The sequence below is a fragment of the Lemur catta genome, chromosome 13, assembly GCF_020740605.2.
Source record: "Lemur catta isolate mLemCat1 chromosome 13, mLemCat1.pri, whole genome shotgun sequence".
Classification (NCBI taxonomy): domain Eukaryota; kingdom Metazoa; phylum Chordata; class Mammalia; order Primates; family Lemuridae; genus Lemur; species Lemur catta.
Window position 1 is genome coordinate 69,972,215 of NC_059140.1, and position 19,897 is coordinate 69,992,111.

Here is a 19,897-nt window from a genome sequence, read left to right on the forward strand (position 1 = left end):
GGGCTTGCTACTTAGCAAAGCTAAGTTGGGGACACAGACCCATGTGGCTAAATTCATTACTCAGTGGAATGTGCCCTTGTATGGAGCACTTGACAAATATCACAAAAGCAAGGGGAACCCAAATAACCCACCAAAGCCACATGGAGCTCTACGGGAGGGTCCTTCCTCCTTTAACCCCCATGCCAGGTGTAATACTAAGGCCTTGAAATGCTAGTTTAGGGGGGAAAAGGTAGAAGTATGTCAAGGAAAATTCACCTGTTCTTTAGGCGAGCTGCCCATGTTAATCATGACAAAATGAAAAATAAATGGCAGCTACACCAACACATTTCTACAAGAAAAGAATTAAAGAAAGTTTCATACAAAAGAAAGATAAACCCACCTGAAAGACAATGTAATCCAAGGAAAAGGACAAAATTACATGTGAGCATTTTGGCTAAAGAAATAATACTTAATGAAAATGAGAATTCAACAACACAGGTGTTCAAAGGTGAGATGACAAGACTAGAATGATATTAAAAGAGAAATTATGTAACTAAGGAAACAGATTGAGAACCAAAGTAAGATCAATAAATAGAACTATCTATGAATAAAATAGACCTAGTTTAGAACTGAATGTTATTTATATGTTTATTAAAATAGTCTCCATTATAGCAAAAACTAAATAACAAAAAAGTAAACATATACACAAAACCCCCAAAATTTAATAATTTCACAAAAACTCAGTTATATCTTATTTCCTAGAAATATTTATTTATTTAATTTTACTGTTTGTGAAGTTTTGCATCTCCCCACACCATCACTCACCTCTACTCCCCTTTATTGCTAACAGATAACTATTTTTAAGATAGGAAGTGAATTAATATAATGCTTAAAAGAATTAGCTGTAAAAATATCCCCTACACCTGTGCTGTTCAAAACAGTGGCACTAGCCACATGTGACTACTTTAAATTAAATAAAAATTTAGTTCTTCAGGCTCATGGGCCACATTTCAGACACTTGTGGCTAGCAGGTACCTTATTGGATAGCATCCATCATCACAGAAAGTTCTCTTGGACAATTCTGCCTTATACCACATGATACTGATTTGTTATTTGATATGTTACAGTTCACTCTTATAAACAAGTATTTCTTTTCCCAACTTTTAGTAAATCATGATAGACTAAAAGGAAAATCCAGTTGGTTAAGTTTCTCAGTTTGATCTCCTGCTTCTCCCCAGAGCACCCACAGAGACTTGCTAAATGTTTCTCCTGCATTATTCTGCTGGCTTGGAGAGCCATGAGTGGGAGGGAGGGCAGAAGGTGTCAGATTTTTAGCGGTTAACTTTATGTCATTCTACAGTAGGGCAAAGAAAAATTAAATGATTTAGCTAAAGTTAAGGAATGAACCAAACAATAATAGGAAAAAAAAAAAAAAAACCCTGAACTTTCTTCTTGTGAATCCAGTTCTTGTATACTATTCCAAAAAGGAAAGTTCTGATGCTATCTTTTTTCCTTGTCATAATCCAGTTTACTGCATTGTTACTGTAAATATTAACAGTTTTAAAGAATTAAAGCATATGATTATGATTAAGCTCTTAATTCACAGCCTTGGTTTTACAGTATCTTAAAGTATACCTAATTATTTAAAAGAATATCACAACTCAATTGAATTAATTTGAATTCAATTTATTAAGTTTTATCAATATATATTACATATTTGGAGATGGTAGAAAGAAGACAGATAAATGATAGTAGTTGAAGTTCCAAAATCAATAGTTTTTGAATAAACCCAGTGAAAAAGGTTTTTGAGTTAGGATGATTCTGATTCTGATAAAGCTTATAAACTGTCAGTTTTCTAAGAGCAATCTCAGAAAACTTACATTCTGAAGCTAATATGCATAGAGAAACGAGAAGAAATCTTAATTATGTAGTTCAGATGCTGGCTAACTTTTTCTGTAAAGGGCCTTATAGTAAATATTTTCAGCTTTAAAGCCAGATCGTCTCTGTTGGCAGCTATTCAGCTCTTCATTTGTAGCACAAGTGTAGACATACAGTACATCCTTTATGTACACAAACAAGCAGCAGACCAGATAACTATTAATGCCAAGTGATCTTTCAACCTCTGCATGTATAGCTCTAGTGGTGCCCAAGCAGCTCATTCTGTCTCAACTCAGTTATAAAGTTCCTCTGTACATTAAATGCAAATCTATCTCCTTTTAATCATCCCCTTCAGTTGGTTCTATCTTTTATAGCTACACCAAACAGTCTACTCCACTTCTGTGTGACAGCCCTTCAGAGAGTCAAAGCTGTTTTCCAGATGTCTTCTCTATTTTAGGCTGTCAGTAGTTCTACCAGTGTAGAAACATAGTGTATTTCTGTTTTTTCTGTTTTCCACTGAAGATGCTTCAGTGTATGTGGATTTGGTTACCATATTACGTTGTTACTTCATATGGGTACTGCCTACTCTTTCTCATGTATGTTGCTTTTGAGCCTTGTTCCCCCATCCCTATACTGGTACTTTTTTTTTCCTGTGTTTTTTTGCCTTGTTTTATTCAGAAATGGAAGTGTGGCTGTTTATCTCTATTAAACTTCAACTTGTTAGATTTCAGTCTCTAAAGGTTGTTATTCTATCTTTAATGCAATAGCTGTTCCCTTCTCAATTTACTTAAGCCACAAATTTTATAAGTATGCCTTGCATATACTTCCCTAAGCCCTAATAAAAATAGTGAGTGGAGTAGTTCTGAAAATGATGAAACAGGAATATGGGTTTCAAAGTGGTGAAGTCCTGTAATTATAGGACTGACTCACTAGATGGCAGTAGTTAATTTAAATGCCTTTTACAATATTGTTTTGACCATTTAAGTAATTTATCTAGTAAATTTTTCAATGGTTTTTAATGTTTTCTTTCTTTTCAGCTGATTTTTTTTGTTTGTTTAATTACAACAAAAAGAAATTCACTATGATTTCATGCTTATATTTCCTCTTAGAGTAACCAGGTCACATGTTCTGGTTTGATGATTCTTACAAGGTCATTTTAGAAAAGTTGCCTACAGTTTCTTTTCTGGAAATAATTGTTGTTTTAAGGTTTTAAATTAAATGCACATAATTTAATTAGAGTTTTGTATGATACACATAAGTAGGGCGTTTATATTTTAGTTCTAAACATTTAATTTTTATTTTCTTTTCCCACATCTTTTTTTGTTTAATGTGCATAGCTTTCCTCCTAGATTTTCAATTTCCTAACCAGTGGTTATTCTACCTCTTTTAACAAAAATATACTTTACCTTTTCTAAATGGAATTGAAAATCCCTGAACAGGCAAAATATATGACAAAAAGTCTCTATTTCGTGATCATAGGGTAATTCCTCAAGCCATGACTTAAATTTTAAATTCTCATTTAGACATACTTCTAACAAGTTCAGTTTTTAGGTTTTTAAGCCCACAGATTTCTGGAGGTAATGGATATGACAGAGTTATGAGGTAAAATTACATTAAAATCTGTAGGAAGCAGGTATTAACCACACACACAACTCAGTCTGGAGTGATTGCTTACTAATGATCCTCAGTGTTCTTTGTCTTCAGTGTAATCCTTGGCCAGGCGTGGTTTTGGTATACCAATGTTTCACATGTGTCTGCATACTTTGGTTATTCCTTAAAAGAACATGATAATTAGTGCCTCCCCCTTTTTTTGTGGACCACGTGGGCAAGTCTAACAGGCTAATATATTTGTTTTCACCCTCTCAGTGCGTGGGTAGAAGACAGGCTTCCAAAGAGAACCCTTAACTTCCAAAATCATTTGTTTTAGACACCAGGCAATTCCACAAGCATTTTGCTGAGGTCTTTGTGAAATCAAACAAGGAATAATGCAAAATTAAAAGGGCAGTCTTGAAAATGTAAAAAGAGGTGGACTGTACAGAAAACTTTCAGGCGAGTCTGTCTCAGCAGATCTCAAACTGTGTTTCCCAAATCATTGGAGAAGGTGGCTCAGAACTAGAGCTGCCTATTAGAGCAGGGATTTAATGCCGACAAACCTAGTTCAGAAGTGAGTATCTCCTGGAATAGGGAATAGCAAACTTTTTCCATAAAGGGCCGGAGAATAAAATATTTTAGGCTTTGTGAATCACATACAGTCTTTAAAGCGGTATTCTCTTCTTTTTTTTAAATAACCTTTACAAATATAAAAATCTTTTCTTAGCTCAGAGACCATTCAAAAACAGGCTGAATTTGACCCTATAGGCCGTAGTTTACTGACCCCTGTTTTAGAAGATTAAAACTTTGATCTTAACAACCATAATTTGTGCTAACCACAGAAATTTTCAGAAATTTAATATCCCCATGATTGTCAAGAGAAAATGCTCTTTTAAAAGTCAGGAAAGTATATAAGATTTTAGAATGATTTATAGCTGAAAAGATTTAAAATTTTGGTTCTTAAAGAAATATGGGCCCATTGGATAGAAATTGATTTCATGTGGAAATGTGTATCCCTGTGATAAGATAGAATTTAGGTAAGTGTTATGTAAATTGGTCAGTGTTCTCTGTCCCATTGGAAGTTAAGCTTTGCTAGAAGAGGGGCCTTTTCACTGCATCTCTAGTGCCTAGAATAGTGCAAATAGTAAGTGCTATTTAATTTACCTTTTTATTTTAAAAAAGGTAAATTAAATCACATATGATCAAATGTTTGCCTTATTAAATTTGCAGATTTAAAATTAGAATAATTAGAACTGACAAGGATTTGATGAAATAATCAATATCACACCTAGTTAGTGAGAATGTAAAGAGCCTTTTTAAAGAATAGTTTGGCCCATATGCATTTAAAAAGAATCAGACTTTTAACTTAATATTCTATTTCTATGGCTGTCTCCAAAGAAAGAAATCCAAAATAAAGGTAGTTTTATATCCAAAAATGTTCTTTCAAGCACCTGTTTATAGTAACATGAAATTAGAAATGGTCAGTGAATAGGTAGATGGTCAAAGTTTGATAAATCTATACAGTGAAATGTTGTAATGCCCTTACGGTTGACATACAAAAAAGAAAAACTACCATGCAATACTACTAATGACTAGTTCTTGCAAAATAATCAAACCTGAATCTTAGCAAGCCTCTAAATCTAACTACCAGTTTACAGGGAGTACAGGGGACAGAAGAATATGCTGAATGTCACCATGGGGGTGCAGTCAACAAAATCCAAACCCTGGGAAGCTATAGGACAAATGAGTTTCCTCAAGAAATAAAATACAAGAAAATAATTTAAAAGAGGTAGGAAGAACCCCTGGATAGAAGAAATATAAGCCAATTTGTATGGGTTTTATTTGGTTCTTGATAAAACAAACTGAAAACTTTTATGAGATAATTTGGCAAATTTGAAAACTGTATATCTGATTCTATTCAGCAATTATTGTCAATGTTTTATTATAATTGTGATATTATGATTGACATATGTATCAGTTTGTAACATATGATGTCTAGCATTTGTTTCAAAATAATCCCAGGTTGGGTGGGATGCTCGTGAGGGACTTTACAAGATTTGGCCATGTGTTAATAATTAATGAAGCCAGGTGGTAGGTATATAGGGCTTCATTTTCCTATTCTCCCCACTTTTGTGTACATTTGAAAATACTCATAATAAAAAGTTCAAAAGCGATGAACATGGAAATTTTTAGGTGGAAAGGAGCGTAATATACATGAATAAATTTCAGCTATGTTTTTTTTGCAGAGGAAAAAAAAACACATGGAAATAAAACCTTACAACACAGTGGCTGCTTTTAGGTAGTGAGATAGTAACTTTTCTGTTTAAAGTGTATCAGATATGTAAATTTATATACTTGCCAGTTTCTTAGAATGAACACTTTATTTTTGTGAATAGTTCAAAATTCAAATGTTATATAAGAAGATAGTGTAAGTACCTCCAGTTACCCCAGATGTAATGTTATACATTTCTTTTATGGGGAAGCTGTGTACTGTGTATGTTTCTTTTTAAAATTGCACATTGTAGCACCATATGCTGTTCCCTTATTTCCACTTAACAACGTATCTTGGAGATTGAGCCATATTTATACATAAAAGTACTTCCTCATTCTTTCACACCTTCACAGTCAGTCCCTTTGGGTGGATATGCAGGTTTGCTGCTTCCAACAATATTGAAATGGTTAACTTACATGAAAGTCATTTTAAACATATGCAAATGTATTTTATAGGAAGAATTATTGGAATCCTGGGTCAAGTTATATGTATATTTTTAATTTTGATAACTGTTATCAAATTGCTGTGGATAGAGAGTGGCAGGCATGCTATCATAAAAACTGATAGGTTTTATTTGCATTGCTATGGGTATAAATGTGACTGATGACTGAGGATCTTTTCAGTTAAGAGCTATTTTCACTCGCTCTTTGTGGACTCTATTCGTGGCCTTTGCCTTTTATCTAATTGGATTGTTGGGTATTTTTCTTATTAATTCATAGAAGCACTTTATGCATTTTAGAAATTAACCTTTTGTCTGTAATATAAATTGCCAGTATTTTCTTCCAGTTTGTCTTTTAACTTTGAATATCGTTGGATTTTTGTTATTTTGTCACACAGTTTTTAAAATTTTTATTGTCAAATTGCTGTTATCATTTCTTCTGGATTTTGTGTGCTTGTGCCTTCTGCCTTCCTTGAGATCATTTACAAAATGATTTCTGATATTTTACACTTAAAACGGCTGTATGGGAACTATATCCTAGTATTCAGTTAAGAGGCTTAGGTCTAACTTAATTTTGTTTCCAAGTGGCTACCAAGATGTTCCACACCATTATCAGTTTATCTTTTTCCCACTGATTTAAAATATCACCTTTATCATATTCTAAGTACTCATATGGCTTTTTAATGTGTGTTTCTGGCCTTTCCATTCTCATCCATGGATTTGTCTGTTCACATTCTAGTACCTTAGTTTTAATTATTGTAGCTTTATAATCTATTTTTAAATTTTAGGGGACTAGTCCTTCCTTATCTTAGAATTTTCCTGATTCTTTTCTTTTTTTTTTTTTTTAATTTGTTTTTTTAATAGTAACTCTAAAATCAGCTTGTCTAGTTCAACAAAAAATCATTTTGCTATTTTTATTAGTATGACTTTAAATTCATAGATTACTTTAGGGAGCATTGACTTTTTAATGCTATTATCACATCCTGTCATCCATGATCTTGGTATGACCTTCTGTGTAGTAGATTCTTTTGTTTTCCTTGTTAGCATTTCATATTTTCTTTATTTAGATCTAGCCACCTTTCTTGTAAAGTTTATTTCTCAATTTTTATTTTTTATTGATCTTATAAATACTGTCTTTTCTTTTGTTATATCTTCTGATTATTTATACATATGAAGGCTAACATTTATATTACACATATATTCATTTTATGCCCACTAATCTTTTAAAATTCTTTATAGTAGTTTTTTAATTGCTGTTCTTGGATTTTCAAGGTATATAAATCATGCCATCTATAGATAACCCTTTTCTTTCTAATACTACTAATTTTTTCTCTCAAATAACATTGATATAGTATTTTTATTCAGAAAAACATCATTTAAAGATTTGAATTTTAAAGTAACACACGCCCTTTATATGTAGCTCTATTCAGGCAAAATTCAGCGTCCTCTACATAAGTATGATTAGGCTTCTCAAGCTGTACATATTCTGAACTCCTCAATAAACCTTTAAAAGATTTTTAGTGTTAAATTTTTTTAAAATAAATTTCTAAAAATGAGACATTCATATTGAAAATAAATATTTTTATTAATGATATTTAAGTATTAAAAAACTATTTCTTGCTTTTTTACTCAGGATCAAATGGCTATTGCGTGTGGATCCCGAGCTCATTTGGAAAAAGAATCAATTGCTCAGGTGAGACTTTGTTAACTGGCATAGGGCAGCAGCTTGTATTTCCTTTTTTATATATACATTTAGCGAGAAGTAGGCTTTTATATTTTATCTCTTAAAAATGAAGTTCCATCTAAAAGGAAAAAAAAATGACTTTTTTAATTTTGGAAAGTTTATAAAGCATTGGCACATTTCAGAATTGATTTTTTTTTTACAGAGTATATACAAGAAGGATGTGAACTTCTCTTTGCTTTAGGATGCAAGCAGTTCTTTTTAATATTTTTTTAGGACACAGAGTCCCATTCAGTTATAATATAAGGCAGACTTCTAAATGATGCATTTTTTAACCAGTCAATTTGCCTTTTTTTTTTCCATACTGGTAAATTTAAGTGCTGTATTTTGAGTTTTATTCAAAGTTTAAATTTGTTTTAACTTTATTTCTCTCAGAAAAGCACTATGCCTTAAAATCTGATAAGCTTGACCTGTCCTTTTAGGGTATTAAAAAAAAAATCACTGATGTTAAATTCTTCATTTTGTAGAATATGCTCGAGAAACTGGAGTTAATAACTTTTGGAGGAAAAAATATTAAGGAATTATTCTATGTAATTTATTTTTGTTTTAATCATTTTTTCACTCTAAAATGTAGGTATAGTATATCAAGTCCAGTAATCATCTATTATATTCTCAACAGCTCATCTACTAAAGTGGTCAGACAGAAGAATAAAGCAGTATTTTTCAATGGGTGGTCAAAATTATCTGGAGAGGGTTTTTTAAATTTTTTTTGGTTTTTGTTTTTATTTTTGAATGCATATTCCTAGACCAATTCCAGACACACTGAATCAAGACTCTAAAAGACTCTATGGGTAGGAACCCGAATCTACACTTCTAACAATTTCCCAGGTTACCCTTATGCACACCAGACTTTGAGAACCCATGTAATAAAAGGTTGATCCTTCACCCCAATGATTCTGAAATAAGATATGAAGAAATTCTAACTTTTTTTCAACATATACTGATGACAGAGTCACAAAACCTCTTAAAGATTCAGTTCAAGTATAGAAGCCTAGGTTATCCTTTTCATAGAAATAAATTATTTTAATATCCTGAGCATCTAGTCCAGTATTTTGTATACTCTATGGGCTCTCATTGGTGTTTGGAAAAGGTTAATCTATTAACCGTAGAGAATATCACATTCCTGGGGATTTAAAATGGGAAGAGAGCTTGGAGATTAGCTAGTCCAGTTTCATCAGTTTACTGATGCACAGAGGATAAGAAAAGGAAAAAATTATGTGTCCAAGATGTTTAGCACATTATTTATAATTATAAAATACTACAAACTCTAAAATAGTTTCCAACAATAGGAAACATAGCTATATCCCCTGGCTATATGCAGCCAGTAGAGCTGATGATAATGGAGACTATATAATAAGATGGACTAATATCTAAAATAGTAGATAGTATGGAAAAAACTGATATTGCAAGTATGGTATAATTATCTGTGTAGAAAACACAAATAAAAATTTGCTTTTGCAAACAAAAACAATTAATGAAAATAGAGCAATACTAATTTAATAGTTTTGTGAGTAAATTTTTTCCTTTTTAAAAAAATACATTGGAAAGAAAAAGGATAATCTACTTGGTGAAGGAAGAAAGACAGATTGGAGAAACAGGAAGCAAGAGACGAATTACAGAACTGTTGAAGTTATCTAGGCAGAGATAGTTGGCACCTGTATTTATTGTTGGTGGCAGGAGAAAGGAGCCATATGTTTTGTTTTTGTTTGTAGTGGTATAAATTCTTTTCACTTAGAACTTGCGTTGGTTGAAAACTCTCTAAATTTTTCCTAGAAATACAGTGGTACTTAAAATGAGACTGCTGTGGTCTAAATCTTCTTCTGCCTAATACTGCTCTTAGCCAGACATCAAGGGATCTATTCCAAAAACTGTGTATTTATATCTTGTCTTCATTCATCCATTCTTCCGTCTCTAAAACATAGTGTTTGATTTAGTGCCTTTGGTCCCCACAGAATCGGCCACCGTTCTATAGAAAGAAAGGATAACCTGATCCACTGACTAGAGATCAGCAGTTGTTCACTGCAGATGCTGTATATACTGTGGCTCTGTAGGCTTGTTGTACAAGTCTAGATTATTCTCATAGAACTATACCTGTCTCATAGAAGGTCATCTCCAAGAGACAAGACAAGTATCTGCCACAGGTCCAGGAAACTGCAGCATGGCCTTCCATTTCCCTTCATGTGCTGTAGATAATATAAGCCCCTTGCGTGGTGATCAGTCTGTGAGCAATGAGAAAATTATAAAAGAATTAATCAAGATAGCAAATGGCATCTTCAATAGCTTATTGCATAGTGTTCAGACATATCTTCCCTAAATATTTTTATACATTCTCAATTGATCCTACCGTCTGTTTTATTGCTCTCTTGGAAGATAAACATGATACAGCCCCAGTGGAGCCCTTTAGCATCCTTAAAGGTATTCATATTCCCATGTATTCTGTACAACAGTGATATATACTGTATAGGTATTCTTGAATTTATCATTTTTAAAAGATTCAAAAATAGAATCTATTAGTGGTTATTTAATGTCTTTAGTTTTTCTTTGATGAGTCTTTGCTTAAGTCTTGGGACTTCTTTGAACTTCTTATTTTAAGATAATGAAATTAGCAGTCAGCTTTAAATTTCACCTGAATTCCTCATTTACATTTCATAAACATTTTGGAGATATTGTTAATATTAAAACGATATCTTTTTTCTTCATGTTTTTAAATATCCATTTCAGAAGTTCACATAAGGCTACTCTAAGACTTGGTTAGATGTATTTAACTAAATACGTCTATCCTATAATATATTTTAGATGTTTCCTGAATTTTAAGATATTTTGCCAAGGTTAAAAAATTAAAACAAGATCGTCTTGTTTGTGGCTAACGTACCTCGTTATACTTTTAAATATGTTAGAAATCATATAAGTTAAGATCTTCATGTGAACTCCACATATTTATGCTTTTCCAAAAATAGCCATTATCCTAAAATAAAACATCTTCTATTAACATCCAAGCAAAAGCAGTTATAAATAAGTTTATGTGCTAACAAAATAAGGTCGCCAAAAGCACATTAAAAATCATTCACGGAGCTGGGAATGGTGGCTCACGCTTGTAATCCTAGCACTTTGGGAGGCCAAGATGGGAGGATTGCTTGAGGCCAGGAGTTCAAGACCAGCCTGTGCAACATAGCAAGGCCCTGTCTCTACAAAAAATTTAAAAATTTGCCAAGTGTGGTGACACACACCTGTAGTCCAAGCTACTCAGGAGGCTGAGGTGGGAGGTTCGCTTGGGCCCAGGAGTTGGAGGTTGCTGTGAGCTATGATGACACCACTGCACTCCAGCCTGGGCAACAGAGTGAAACCCTGTCTCAAAAAAAAAAAAAAAAAAAAAAAAAAGTTATTCAAGGAGAATAGTTTATAGGTATTGTTTCTCTACCTTTAATTTTTATTTTTCTATCTTTCAATTTCTATTTGTTCCTTTCCTAAGAATAAATGCTCTTTTGGAGGTTTAATCAGTCAACCAGTATTTATTGGAAATATTTTATATGGAAGGCACTGAGCAAGCTGTTGTGAGATTCCCAAAGTATTTTAAGATGAGGTTTCTGCCCTATCTACTTAGAGAGGTAAGACATATTTACATCAGAACATAACTGATGATTCTAGGTGATCAATGAGAAGTGCTAGATCATTTTTAAAAGTTTGTTTTACTTGCCTCGTAGATAAGTATTTTATACTTCCTTTTCTTCCTGCCCTATTTAATACACAAGTAAAATTGTGGTCAAGAGGTAAAGTAAGCTTTCAAGCTTTCTTCCTTTATAAAAAAAAGACATTATTGAGTTCCTGTTTCTGTGCCAAATACTTTGCTATAGGCTTTAATATAATCTCATTTAATCCTAACAATAACTTTGTGAGACAGGCATTAGATGAGGAAACTGGGATTTAGAGGGTTGCAGTGACGTGATCAAGGTCACCCTGCTGATCAGTAATGGAGCCAGGACTCAAGTTCAAGTCTGCTTTTTCTCCTGTGTCAAGTTATCACTCTGTTAAGTTGTGGTTCTGTTCGATGATGATAGAAAAAGCCATGTGAAGGAAGAATGATACTGATGATTATAATTTTAAAAAGCAAAAAGGAGGAAGAGACCTTTATTTTATAGTGTGAAACATTAAATGTTCTACATAGACTCTTAATCGATTGTATGTAAGGCACCATTCCATGGGTCTATTAACTTAACTTTAGAACATTTTAAGGGATCCTATCTTTTATTAAATCTTAAATATCAAAGTCTTGAATACAATGATAATTATCTTCTATTCTTATGTTTTAAAGTTTGCAATGTTTAATGAATAAGGGACTGTTATTTTCTGTTACTACTAATAATAAAATTAATCACTAAATAACAATAGTGAATCCTCAGATGGGATTAAAAAGTACTTAAGTTTAATATCCAAAGTATTAAAGAACTCAGTCTCTGAAATATATTTAATGAAATATCTGCTACACCTAATTAGAGAAACTGGGTTTTTGTTTCAGACTCTTTCTAGTCTGTAACCTTTATTATACTCTGCTGTGTGTCTTCTGTCAATATTCTCATTAGCTAGGTGTTGAACTGCAGGTTCAAATCTTAGTGTTTTATTTTGCTAATATGTTCTGGAAACGGCCGTTTTTTGAAACTGAAATATGTGGGGCAAAGAGGCATAAAATATGTAGGTAAATGAGATATCCTTGTTCATAGCAGCCCCAAACCTGTTTCTCCTGGTGGGCTGAAGCTCTGGCCTCCCTCACAGGTCCTGTGATTTTTCTTGTCTGACTCAGCCTCCAGGAAACCAGTAACTGCTTCTTCAATGCTTCTGCCCCGCTCTAAGCAGTAGGTATTCTCACTGTTTCTTTAATATACTTTGTTGGTGATGTTCTTAGAACAATGGTGTTCATATGTAAGATCTATGTAGTCAATTAAATATTAAAATGCAGTTATCTACAGCCAGGTGTTTTCAATGCGTTCTTTACAAATAAATGGAAAAGTCATTTATATTTTGTCTTTGTTTTCAGCGTTCTTACTTCCGTACTCTTCTCATGTATGGGTTCCACTTTCTGGTGTGGTTCCTTTGTGTCAAAGGAATCAGGGACACACAGTGTGGGTTCAAATTATTAACTCGAGAAGCAGCTTCACGGACATTTTCATCTCTGCACATTGAACGATGGTAGGTTTCTAACTGGAATGTATCTGGTCTATCTTATTACCCAGCAGTTATCCAGGTAATGAGAAGCAGCCTTGTATTCTCATAATGAACATGCAGATTTAAACAACGTTGACACCTACGTATATAAACTTAATCTGTGCCTTTATACTTTTCCCAGATTGAATCTTATTTTGAAAATAAACAAATCCAACATATGGTAAAAAGTCATGTATTCACCTTTATAGGCAGTATAAATTGAGAGGCCTGAAAACATTGTTTCCTTAGGCTTCTTTTTTCCTTTGAAGAAAAAAGAAAAAGCTCAGAAATACCAAAACAGAATAGGGTACCCATTTCTTTCCCTTCTTTTATGGGAGATAAAATCTTTTCTCCTAAGACCAATCTACCTACCACCTTCACAAAACCTAATCGTATTCACTTATTTTCTCTCTTGTGTATTCTCCAGTGATCCCCCCATACTCTTCCAGCTCTAGCCATGTCTCTCTCTTTTCACCAACCTTTTCTTGAAAGAGTAAGAGTAAGTTAAAGAACATCATTGGATTTTTTTTTTCTTTTTTAAATTTTATGTGCAGGACTTTTTAATTATTTGTTTTGGACTTGATTGACATAATATTGACCTAACTTAAAATTTTAAGCTCTTACATTTTTATTTAGGGTCCAGTTAGGTTTGCACCCCTGTTTTAGTAAAGCACATCTTCTATTAACGTCCTAAAAACATGAGAAAGAAACTTTTTGAGTCCTTACATGTGAAAAAAAAAATCTTTATTCTACCTTCACACTTGTTTTAATAGTTAGGTGGAGAAAGAATTATAAGTTGGAAACCATTTTTCCTCAGGATTCTGAAAACATTCCTCTGTTGTCTTTGGCACGCAGTGTTTCTGGGGAAGAGTCCAATTCTGTAGAGAATCTGGATCTTGATTCTTTGCATGTTGTTTCCACCCCCTTTGGAAGCTTTTTCTCCACAATGTTTTGAAAGATCATGATCCTAGGCCTTAATGTAGTTCTTTTTCATGCATTTTGTTGAGTACTTAGTAGGCCCTTAAATCTGAAAACTGATATTCTTCAATTTTTTTTACAAAATTCATCAATTCATTTAATAAACATTTGAGGTCTATGTAATACAACTTTTTGACATTTTTCTTGTAAATTGACAAATTGTAGCTGCATATATTTATGGAGTACAAAGTGATGTTATGATTTGTGAATACAATGTAGAATAATTAAATCAAGCCAATTAACATAACCATCACTTCAAATACTTATTTTTTGTGGTGAGAACATTTGAAATTTACTGTTAGCAATTTTGAAATGTAAAATGTACATTAACCATATTTACCATATTGTATACTAGATCTCAAAAAAAACAAAAAAAAACTTACTCCTCCTGTTTTACTGAAGTTTTGTACTCTTTTTACCATCATCTTCCCATCTCCCCCACTCCCTCTTACCAGCCTCTGGTAACCACCATTCTACTCTCTGCTTGTATGAGTTCAATCATTTCAGATTCCAGATAAAAGTGAGATTATGTGGTACTTGTCTTTCTGGGTCTGGCCTATTACACTTAGCATAATGTTCTCCAATTCCATATGTGTTGTTGTGCAAATGACAGATTTTTTGTTCTTTGTAAGGCTGAATGGTCTCTCTACCACATTTTCTTTATTCATCTTTTGAGGGACACTTAGGTTGATTCCATAACTTGGCTGTTGTGAATAATGCTGCAGTGAATATGGAAGTGTAGATACCTTTTCAACATACTGATTTCAAATCTTTTGAATAAATACCCAGAAGTGAGATTGCTGGATCATGGTAATTCTATTTTCAGTTTTTTGAGAACCATCCATATAGTTTTCCATAATAGCTATATTAATTACATTCCCACCAACAGTGTACAAGGGTTCCATTTGTTCCACATCCTTGCCAACACTTATCTTTTGTCTTTTTGATAGTTGCCATTCTGACAGGTGTGAGGTGGTATCTCATTGTAGTTTTAATTTGCATTTCCCTAATAATTAGTGGTGTTGAGCATTTTTTCATGTATCTATTGGCCATTTGTATGTCACCTTTTGAGAAATGTCTATTCGGGTCCTTTGCCCATTTTTTAATCGGATTATTTGTTTTCTTTCTGTAGAGTTGTTTGAGCTCCTTATATGTTTTGGATATTAGCCCCTTATCAGATGTATGGCTTGCAAATATTTTCTCCCAATCCACAGGTTGTCTCTTTACTCCATTAGTTGTTTCCTTTGTTGTGCAGAAGCTTTTTAGTTTGATTTAATCCCATTTGTCTGTTTTTGCTTTGTTTCCTGTGCTTTTGGGGCCCACTGGGGCCCAGACCAATGTCATATAGTTTTTCCCTGCTGTTTTCTTCTAGTAGCTATACAGTGTCAGGTCTTATGTTTAAGTCTTTAATTCATTTTGAGTTAGTTTTCATACATGGTGTGAGATAAGGGTACAGTTTCATTCTTCCATGTGTGGATATTCAGTTTTCCCAACACCATGTATTGAAGAGTCATGTCCTTTAGTTCTGAGAAATAGTCTTTAACCAATTATTTATTTATTTATTTTAATTGACAAATAATAATTTAACATATTTATGAGGTACATAGTGATGTTTCAATACATGAAATTATAGTGATCAGATCAGAGTAATTAGCATATCCATCATCTCAAACATTTATCATTTCTTTGTGTTGGGAATATTCAATATCCTCCCCCTAGCTATTTGAAACTATAATATATAATGCATTATTATTAACTATAGTCATCCTACAGTGGTATGGAACACCAGAACGGAGGGAGAATCTTATACAGATATTCAGTGAGTCCTGTTTACAGCCCCACCTGTGTCCCCACCTGTAAATAATAGCAAAAAACTTCCCAAGTCTTTAATCATTTCTTTGACAATCACCTCTCCCCATTTTCTCTGTTCTCTCCTACAAACAGATGTGGAACCTCCCTACTGGTCCTATAATTTTATCTTTTCTTTTCTGTATTTGTTCTTTTAAGATTTTCTCAATTTTATTTTTATCATCTAGCCTTCTTGAATTTTTATTTCTGCTATCAAGATTATAATTTCCTGGAACTCTTGTTTTTTAGTAATAATGTTTTAAAAATCTAGGGCCGGGTGCGGTGGCTCACAACTGTAATCCTAGCACTCTAGGAGGCCGAGGTGGGTAGATCGCTCGAGGTCAGGAGTTTGAGACCAGCCTGAGCAAGAGCGAGACCCCATCTCTACTAAAAAATAGAAAGAAATTATCTGGCCAACTAAAAATATAAATAGAAAAAATTAGCCGGGCATGGTGGTGCATGCCTGTAGTCCCAGCTACTCGGGAGGCTGAGGCAGTAGGATCGCTTAAGCCCCAGAGTTTGAGGTTGCTGTGAGCTAGGCTGACGCCACGGCACTCACTCTAGCCCAGGCAACAGAGCAAGACTCTGTCTCAAAAAAAAAAAAAAAAAAATCTAGTTTCCCTACTACAGTATCTTCCACTATCTCTAATGTCTCATTTAAAACTTTGTCATTTTCTTCATTCCCTACATTGATTCTCTTGCTTCCAATATTTTGCATGTTTTCTTTTATCACCAACTTCTTTCCTCAGATGTCTTTAGTATGGCACTAAAACACTCATCAGAAGCTGTGTGCCTGGGCAGAGCCTCTGATTGACTGGAAGATTTCATTACAGGTTAAACTAATGGAGCTGTGTGAGAAAAAGTCCTAACTACCACTTTCTTTTGGGCTGGTCGTTTTCACTGAAGTGGGATCATTCAATCTCCTGCCTAGGAGCCACGAGCCTGGCTGTCAGCATTCAGAGAACTGAAGGGGGAAGGCATGAGGGGAAGGAAAATCTGATACAGACACTCAGTGAGTCCTCCTGTTTGCAGCCTCACCTGTGTCCCCACCTGCAGACTCTGTTCGAGGCCTCTGATTTCTGAGCCGCTAGGGGGCTCTGTGGCACTCTTCTCCCACTGCTGTTGTCCACCTTCCCTACTTAGCATATATCCAGCTACTTTACAATGCCCAATTTTCTTTTTACTTCAACTCTTCTTCCCCTCTCTGTTCTTGTCTGTTTATTCCATCATTGTTGCTTTAATTTCAGTAGGATTTCAGGAGGGAACAGTGGGATCCATGTCTATCTGCTGTGTCTAATAGAGTTAGGAATACATCTGTTAGCAAGATAACACCTGTACCAGGAACTGAGTCAGAAAAGAAAACATGGTGGCTCTGCCCAGCCCACATTTGCAAAAACAAGTGAAGCCATCTTAGCTGGAAACTAGCTCTTATACTTTTTCCCTCTAATATCATAAGGCTCTGTCCAAAAGTACTAGGTTTTTTACTTAAAATGTTTGCTTGGGTAAACAGATTGGGCACTTACTTACAGTATGGTGATGTGAGCTGAAATTTTTTTTTTGTAATAAATATCTTCATGTCTTTTGAAATGTTTAAGAGGAGAAAGATGTAATTTAAAAGACCCTTTTGATCTAGAGGTTTTTTCCAAATATAAAGTGATTTCAGTTAATAAGTGCTTAATTAACCCACTCCTCTTCAGTCATTATTATTTTGGCTTTTTGTCTTTGATAAGTCACTAGCTATGTACTGATACCCTTAGAAAACTATTTAATAATCTTGTTCAGGTTATTGAGTATCATTAGAACTAACTCAGCCCACTAGCTAATATTTTGTTTTTGTGTTAAAGGAAAGTTAAGAGTTAAGCACCAGGCTTAATGTTGAAATTACCTCCTTATTTCCTGAGTATCACAAGTCTAGATAACAGAAGTTTTATGTAGTTCTTTTAAAAACACAAAGGACCCACTTTTGTAGATGTTTTTTATCATCTTAACTCTAAATATTTTATTAGGATAAGAAAAAGCATTGTTTTAAAAATAGTTTTCATATTGAATTATCCAAATACTTGAAATTTAAACTAGTTACATAATGGATGGTGATAGTATTTTGACAAAAAAAAAGCAAAGCACAACTCCCAAATTCAAGTTGTCTGAGATTAAACATAAGTGGGTTTTAGGCATTTTCTTGTCTGTGCTATTAGTAATTAATGTTTTACAACCAAGCTCTGGAAGTTTAAACTGTGCTTCATGCAGCCTAGAAAGTGGGGACTTCATGACTCAAGGACGAAAGCAAAACGGCACAGGATGTAAACAGTTAAAGGAGCATGAAGAAGGTTTAACAGGTAGTGATGCTTTTCTTCCTGAACCTAATGCCAGTGAAAGCAGCAACTGGTTCAGAGAAGTTTTGTAAGCAGAATCCTGAAAAACTTCTGAGTCAGGATTGGAAGCCTTCAGGGAAAGCAGGTTTCACCCAAACAAGGGGCTGACTGCAGAGGAGCTTTAGAAAAGACCCTTTCATGAGTAGAAGGAAGGAGGAACTGAGGATTTAAACCAGAAATGGTCTTAGCAGTGTGTGTTAGGACAAGTAACAAGCAATATACCTAATTCCTGTGTGTGTATTTGGTTATACCCAAAGAGCATTTCAGACTGGTCTAAAGTACCTTTTCACTTTCAATAGTTGCCAATACTGTATTTTCTGGGACAGCACATGGAAGGGAAAAGGGGAAGACAAGGCCCTAGGGACACTGTATTGGAAAGGAAACCTTGATCTTTGGGTGGTAGAAGAAAATAACTAAGGATATCTAAAGTGATTGAGAACCTTCTCTCCTAGAGCTTCCCAGAGTTTTGTTTTATCAGCTCTCACAATCAGCTGAAATGCCATCATTTCTATACCTTGAGCTAGTTAAGGCTGGGATGGAAAACATCAATCTTGAAAATTTCCAGGATTAAATTTTCTCTTGGAGCCCATGAAGCCATTTTTACCTCTGAGAGTTTCTGAGTTGTGATAGAGATATAGTATTTCTCATTTAAATGTTATACAGTGACATACTAAATTACCTTATTTGCCTTGGCGCTTCTGAACTACTGAGCTTTTAATTATTTGACCTCTGTGAATCTGATCTTCAGTTTTACAGTACAAACTTTACATCTGCTGTGTAAGCTTCTTTAAAACATGCCAAGGTAGAGATCTAATTATGCTCTATTTGTCTTTTTAAAAATAAGTATCAATGTGTTTTCTATTTCAGGGCATTTGATGTAGAACTGCTCTACATAGCACAGTTCTTGAAAATTCCAATAGCAGAAATTGCTGTCAACTGGACTGAAATTGAAGGTGCGTATTGTTTATTTTTTTGGCTGATCTTTAGTCAGACAGAGGTGGAGACATCAGACAATTCAGTTGTCCATGAAGGTCAGCTGGCTTTAATGCTCTTCCACTCCCTTCATCAAGGCCTTCTCCACTGTCCTGACTCAAAGAGTCCATTCCATGGAGAGTATTGCCTGCTAAGCCCCTCCATCGGCCTTGCTGCCTTCTGTATTGTTTCTGTCTTCTTGGGGCCTGCAGTAGGCCCCAAGGAACTTCAGTAAAACCTCCTACAATAGACAAGGTCATGGTGATCTGAGGTTAGAAGCAAGGTTGATAGTCTTTTGAGATAAACTTTATTGTTTGCATCACTCTCTCATTATACTTCTTGATCACTAGGTGGATACTGAGTACCTACAAACCACTATGCAAAGCTAAATAAGAAATAACAGTTGTTTTTCTTCCAAATGTCCACAGTCAATTCAGAGCCATTTTTTTTTAACTGTTACCTATATCTGTACATATAGCAAAAAAATGCAAAGATCTCTAAACTATAATAATTTGAAATCTATCATATAAACCTTAATAATTCCTGTTTGGAAAAGCTTGGGCAGCTCTGGTTGTATATATTCTAGTTTTAAAATATATTCTAGTTTGTTTACCTTACAGTGAACCTAAATT

The 19,897-nt window shown here is 34.1% G+C and overlaps 1 protein-coding gene across 3 annotated transcripts in view; it reads left to right on the forward strand.

Moving 5' to 3' along the window:
* The window catches only part of ALG5 (ALG5 dolichyl-phosphate beta-glucosyltransferase), a 35,208-nt gene that overhangs the window by 13,978 nt on the left and 1,333 nt on the right, over positions 1 to 19,897 (forward strand). For all 3 annotated transcript variants that reach the window (XM_045566762.1, XM_045566763.1, XM_045566764.1), the window contains 3 exons: positions 7,792 to 7,851; positions 12,929 to 13,080; positions 19,161 to 19,246. In XM_045566762.1, coding sequence (XP_045422718.1) covers positions 7,792 to 7,851; positions 12,929 to 13,080; positions 19,161 to 19,246 — 298 coding nt within the window. The remainder of the gene's footprint in view (positions 1 to 7,791; positions 7,852 to 12,928; positions 13,081 to 19,160; positions 19,247 to 19,897) is intronic.